The following is a 6,874-nucleotide window of genomic DNA, read 5'->3' on the forward strand; positions in this document are numbered from 1 at the left end:
TGATTTCTTTAGGTTGGATGTTTTTTACCAGAACTCGAAGACGCAGGTACCTTACGTTTTGAAAAAACTGTCTGCGCTGAATTTTTGCGATATGAATCATATTATACTGAAGTATAAACTTCACTGCTGGTAAGGCACGCTCATGGCTAACTTACGTAGCAGGGACGTCATGAATAACTTAGTGCTGCATTGTGGAGAGAACACGAATTATTTGATTGAAAAGTGAAATAATTTTTCGAAAAGTGTTTGGCCGTTCGAATAAACTAACAGACGATTATTTTAAATGACATGTAGCCAAATACGATATCTTCTCGAAGCTGTTTCTTTTATTGTCGTTTTTAACAAGATAACTATGAAGCAACGATCAAAGCCACTTGATGTTCCTTTGAGTACTCGTATCATTTATAAGTGCACAAACTGCGCAGATGTATCTATAGTTTAATCGTACTATTGAAAACAACGTGTTTTCCCATGAGATTTTGTACCGAGAAAAACCGTATTTCCTTCGATCCGTGGTAAAATTTAGAATTCAAAGGTATCGTGATACTCGGAAATCAGATCTATAACGGGGTTACATTTAAAATAAGAGGAACTGCTGATCACGTTTTTCCTCCTAGCGAGATATTTTTTAAATCAGGAATCGTGTGTGAGTCATAAGATTATGTAAATTTCTCATGATACTATCGTGTGAGTATAGGTATTTAGATTTTATAAGTCTACATTTGAAGTTTGTGTTAATTTATTAACTGCTGTCGTAATTCTAGCTAATTCGCATTTCATCGCGTTTTAGTATTTGGTTGCAATATAAATTTCTTATTCTAATACGCATAGGGTACCCAATTACTGCGGGGGACACGGTAATTAGTACTCCCCGACAGTAATTGGATCCTTTACCCTATAGCATATTTGTCTTCCATTGTTTTAATTTTGGTATATTTGTACAGATTGGATCAATAAATTGTCAACGCGACGAACTATGAGGACAAAAATAGTACATTCGAGGAAAACGTATGTGCCGTTATGTTTCAAATTTAATCTATTGCTACATCTTGTCTAATAGCTCACGTGCCCAGATGTTCTGGGAACGTGCGTTTGCCAGAAGAGAATAATGCACAGTTTCGTAACCGCCTCGGCACTGAATTGATGGTATGAAATTTATTTTCAAATTTCAAGATCGACGATCCCACCGACGTGATCTCGATTAACTAAATCCCTTGGCTATTCTGATATTACTTATCAGATGTACTTGTCAGCTCTCAAATATTTTACAACCACTCAGAACATAGTATCGCACAAATCAGTTAAGCAATGCGTCAAGCAAATACTACTATTAGATTTATTTTTCGTTATTTACAAAGCCATCCTCTTTCACAGTTTAACCAGTTAACCCATTAAGCGTGCATAGACATTCAAAATTATTTATTTCGAGAGGATCGTACATGGGATATTTCCAAAAAATGTTTTTTCGAGAACGGGAAACTTAAGTTTCACTACACCAATTAGTGTTCAAATACTTCTCGGATCAGCTGTGATGTGAAAATCGCTGGTGCACTTAGGGAGTCGACAAATAACGATAACGCGTAGGCTGCCAACACTATAAAAACGGGGCAATAATAATGAAAAATTGGGTAATAGCCTTGACAGTAGTCTGGCTAAAAATATGAATCCGTTATATGTTGTAGGCAACGTGTGAGGGGCTCGTTTTATGTTAAAAGCTGTATTTGGCGGCGTTCCAAAGAAGAGCTTGGAAAAATTTCCCCCCCTGCTGACATTAGTCGACCATCGCAGAGCTGCTCGGTTTCATTCTGCCTCTACGAAGTTCGTTTCGGCTCTGCTAGATCTCCGAGTCGAATGTATTCGACTAAATGGCCCGTAAAAACTCGTCAGAACCAGCGCGGCGGGCCGGGCCGGGCCGGGCCGATAGAAAACCTTCGGAAGGAAACTACGAAATTCTTTGGTGAATCGCCAGAGTTTCTCGGAGAAGGGATTCTTCAGGTACACTGTGACGACTGTACCGTATAGTTAAGAAACGATCACGAACCTTGAAGATGGCGTTGCCCGGATGGTAGACGTCACCTGAACCGGAAAGTCCTCCTCTGAGCAACCGCGAAAGAAGATTGTAACGACCATGTGTGGACCACGTGTCGCCCGGAGGTTGAAACAGAGCGGGATTCCTACGGATAAATTACAATGCATATTTCGAGAGCAATGTATGTCGGTCGGTATTATTTTAAATCACACGGAGTCTTTCTTGCTGGGATTTTTTTTTTTCTACGCAAAGCGTTTCAGAGTCAAGCCGGTCCATCGGCGGCGCATAGCTCCACGAATAGACCTATGAAAAAGTGTTCTAAGAATTTCGATAACGGAAAGATTTCGCCAACACCGTGACACTGTTATCTTGCTCGTGCACGAGGGATACAATTATTCGCTCAAGAACGAGTGGTCCATCAGCAGATCGCGCGCGGAAACGGTTAAACGAGGAAGCAATAATGCGAGGATCAAAATCAGTATTAATCCTTAGCGCTCGAATGGGGACTGTAAGGCACCACTAAAAATTGCTGTATCATTATTCAAAATATTTTTTACATTACTAAATTACATTATTCAATTTTACATTATTACTTTTACATTATTAAATTTGTTTGTATTGAATAAATTACTAAACATTTCGGTATGTTACAAGTAAATCGCACCATTTTCGTATGTATAACACGAAAAAATATATATACTAGGGCAATATTCCAGGTAGGAAGAAATGTTTCGAGTGCAAAGGGTTAATCATTTCGATTTCTGCAGCAATCCGAGGGAATCCAAATCATTTACTGTAATCCTGATTGAATCGATGAGAACACCTGTGGTCTGGAATTCTAGTTGTCACAGTGAGCGGATGAGACTATCGCGGGAATGAAGCGAAACGAAGAAATCTTGGGAAATGATTTCTGTTCGCAGGCGAGAACTTACCCTTTTAAGAATTTGTACGTTTTCGGCTTGTCGGCGTCGTCGATGATCGTTTTCACGTAATAGTAGGAGTAATTCGACATCTCCCTAATAACGATGCTTTGGTAAATATAGTTACGAGCGTGCGGGCCACGCTGTGAGCCTCAAGATTCTCGAAAGGGCGGCACAAACGTACTGTAGGCCGCAAACTAAACTCGAATTGTCGTCCACACCCCTCCCTCGTTCCAAACGGTGCTCCGTTTTCTCGGCCTGTCGGAAGGTTTCATCGTTTGCGCTTATCTATATATTTTTCGATGCCTGGTACACGCGTTGTTCGCAGCCAACAGTTGTCAGGCAAACGAATGGCGCGAGCCGAAGACGAAGAGAAGCAATGTCTCGCTGGTATTTGTACGTACCATCGTTGAATGAGAACAATCTCCTCCGATTCTTCTTCGTACAACATCATCTTCTGCGTTCAAGTACGACTAATCGAACTGTAGAACGCATTGTCCTTTTTTAACACTAGATTTACCCGTCAAAATGACGGATTCTAATATTTTGAAAGTGCGAATATTGAGATTGTAAAAATGCATCCATGAGCAATTATTTAACAAATTCATTTCTTTGGGCACATATTATTAACCCTTAAGTGCATAGGTAAACTAAATATTAGGAACATTTAATTCCTTGCTAACTTTGATTACAGCAACAATTTATTTCTGTAAACTTTCTGTGAAACTGTAAAATTTCTGTAAACTAAAAATGGCGCGGCTAAAAATGTTAACACAAAATCCAACAATGGTGTCCTTTGCGGACCTCACTCATGCATTTATTAAAAAAATGGCTACAAACTTTGATCGATACATTCGCGTTAGTTTTATAATGTAATGTAAAATAATCATTTCTAGTGCTCCGTAAACCTAGTGTTAAAGATACGGTAACTCTGCAAAAATCTTAGGCCACCGCGTAAAATTCTTGTCATACTTGAACAAATCTCTGTCCACGATGCACACTCACGCTTCGTCTTTTCGTTATTAACAAAATTAAAAATCCGCCTAAAATGCGGCAACCCAACCGACAGCGGTGTCCGTTGTGTACGTCATAGAGGCGCGCGACAGTCACGTATCAAGTGACAAATACTTACCTTGGTTCTCATTTGGAGCCCCAGCGAGGTGAAAATTAAAATTTTAGGATTCACAAATTAATCGTTGGCTAATTCACAAAAATGCACATATTCGTTCACGTGACTGTCGCGCGCCTTTGTAACGCACGCAACCTGCACCTCTGTTGGCATGGTTGCCGCAGTTTAGGCGGATTTTTAATTTTGTTAATGACTGGAAAATTTTCTGATTAAAATGGTACCAAACACGATAACGTTCGGATCACAGTTACACAAATTTTCCGTTAACATAATTGCAATGGGAAGTATTATCATCGGAATTGTATTATATTTTGTATCATTTTCAATATATATACTATATATACTTTTCAATATATATATACTATATATACTTTTCAATATATATACTCATTTTCTATATATATATAATTTAATTGTTTAATGTTGCTTCAACATCAAAGGTCATTAGCAACACGGTACATTTTCTTACAATATATTATACATATTTGTATCCTTGTTGGTGGAAGTCCCATAAAAAAAATAATGAAAAATAAAGAAGTTTCGTTATTGGATTAGTAGTGGTCTCACACCGATAGACCCAACCGGTGTTATGTTTACAATACTCCTGGACGATAAACGACATCAAGATCCGTGTTGCTGACATATATCGAGAATTCACTGTACCTACCTGTTCTGGATCATGTTACGTTATTATGTAGGAGATCGTCACCTACAGCATATCGCGATCTCATCAGGGTATATTGAAAACACTGATCGAAAGATACCCATGCAACCCTTCCATCAAGTTGTATCAATTGACAAAACGATAACGTGATTGCAGCCAGCAATTTACGGTATCTATAAATTACGCGACGCGTTATGGTTGGCGTTCCGAGGATGTTGCCGGAAATGATTTGTGTACGATGTATTTTTCCACAAACATGTCTTTATTACGTTTCACGTACAGATATATGGTGTTTGACTTTCATACGCTGCGCGTACGTAAAGTACGTCGTTGTTGTAAGAAAAATAAAAAAGGGCCAATGCTCTTTTTTTTCTTTTTTTTTTTTTGTTTGTCCTCGAAAGCGTGTTCCGTTTGCCCATTGTTTCCCTACAGATTCGTCCAACGGCAATCGTATACAACGAGGTCGATGTTAAACATAAACTGTCCATCATTCATGGTTCTTTCATGTCTACTAACGAGTCAACGAGGTAGGCGAGAATACTCTATTTAAATCTAGTCTTTCATGCTTCAACATTCAGGTAATCAGTATCTTTCTTCGTCGTGAGAACAATGACATGAATTCGCCGTATGTGCCGATATATATATATATATATATATATATATATATATATATATCGATCTTCATCCTTATCAACGTTTCTACTTAGTTACATATACGCACATCGCATCGCTGAGGTTTGTTAATGATCGTTGTCCGGTAATAGTAATCATAAACGAATCGAGGTTCAAGGTTATTCGGACGAAGCTTTTTTGTCTAGAACATCTCTGGTAGATATACATGCATATGTATGTACATATAATGTAAAGGTTTGCGGGGCCATGTGTAGAAAGAACGTCGCAGACGTGTATTTTTCTTTTCTTTTCATCTTGCGTGTAAAGTAAGTCTTGTGTATTGCATATTGTCTCTCTCTCTCTCTCTCACACACACACATGCGCGCGCGCTCACATTCTCCATTATTCTGTCTCTCTCTCTCTCTCTCTCTCGTTGGATTTTCTTCATAAATATATCGTACATTGAGTAACATCGCTTGAAACAATACAAAAAAAAAACATATTTCATACAATACGCCTCGCGACTCCGACGATTTGACCTGCACATTTCACAAACGACAAGAACCAACGTCTTTGTTTCACCGTCTGCAGGAGGAACAACGCTAAACTCATAACAGCTATATAATCTACATATAGTTCTTCTTGATAATTCATGTGGGTATCTGAAATCGCCATCTTCGATAGTACTCGAAGTTCACAGTTACGAAGTTCGTGGACATAATTCGAGTCCTAACGTTCTGTTCGTTTAGCTGTGTCTTCTTTTTTTTTTCTCTCTTCATATCAGACACCACGGTATCCTGACATACAATATTACATAGAGCACGTATTACCGTGCGTGTGTTCGTGTGTGCACGCGTTACCCGTGTACCGTGTGTTCACGCGCGAGAAAAAAAGATTTAGCTGAATTTAATAACGGACGGTTATTGCAATTCCTTGTGTCGGCTGGTGGACGCGACACCGAGGCTTGTCGGCGTTAACATCCGCCAGCGACAAAACGATCTATAGTTATTGTTCGCGTGTCCGAAAAACGCGCGTCCGTCCATCTTAATAAACGCAATTAAAGTCTTCCCTCTCGTATGGGCAAAAATCAATCAGAGACAGAAACAGTGAAGCGTTCCCGAAACGTTCCGACATCGGCTACAAAAATATCGAAATCAAAAATATGGGTTCCCGTTCGAAAGGTTGTGACCGAGTCAAGGGCGGGGTCTTTCAAGGTCGTCGCGAAGGACGAACAAACACGTGCACAATTTCGCGATGTGGGAAGTTGGTCACCCTGTATACATGTATATTATATAAAATATATATATATATATATATATATGTATATATATATGTATAATACGTGTATGAATAAATAAAAAAGAAAATAGAAACAAATCGTTGTAAGTCATATTGTGGGTTTGTCCGTTTATAAAAGCGTTTCTTGGGAATGCGCTCGACGCGAATACTCTTCGTCTCGTATCCACATGTGCGACGAGGATTCCGCGACACATGTTGCTATTGATACTGTTGTTATCGTA

General features: G+C 39.0%; 1 protein-coding gene across 1 annotated transcript; it reads right to left on the reverse strand.

Moving 5' to 3' along the window:
- Positions 1–1,942: 1,942 nt before the first annotated feature.
- On the reverse strand, positions 1,943–3,332 carry LOC143357653 (uncharacterized). Its single transcript, XM_076794176.1, has 2 exons — positions 2,962–3,332; positions 1,943–2,174 (listed from the first exon to the last, which is right to left on the reverse strand). The coding sequence occupies exons 1-2, from the start codon at positions 3,039–3,041 to the stop codon at positions 1,943–1,945; spliced, it is 312 nt and encodes a 103-aa protein (XP_076650291.1). The 5' UTR covers positions 3,042–3,332.
- Between the last annotated feature and the right edge of the window lie 3,542 nt (positions 3,333–6,874).

The sequence above is a fragment of the Halictus rubicundus genome, chromosome 10 (genome assembly GCF_050948215.1).
Source record: "Halictus rubicundus isolate RS-2024b chromosome 10, iyHalRubi1_principal, whole genome shotgun sequence".
NCBI classification, from domain to species: Eukaryota; Metazoa; Arthropoda; class Insecta; order Hymenoptera; family Halictidae; genus Halictus; species Halictus rubicundus.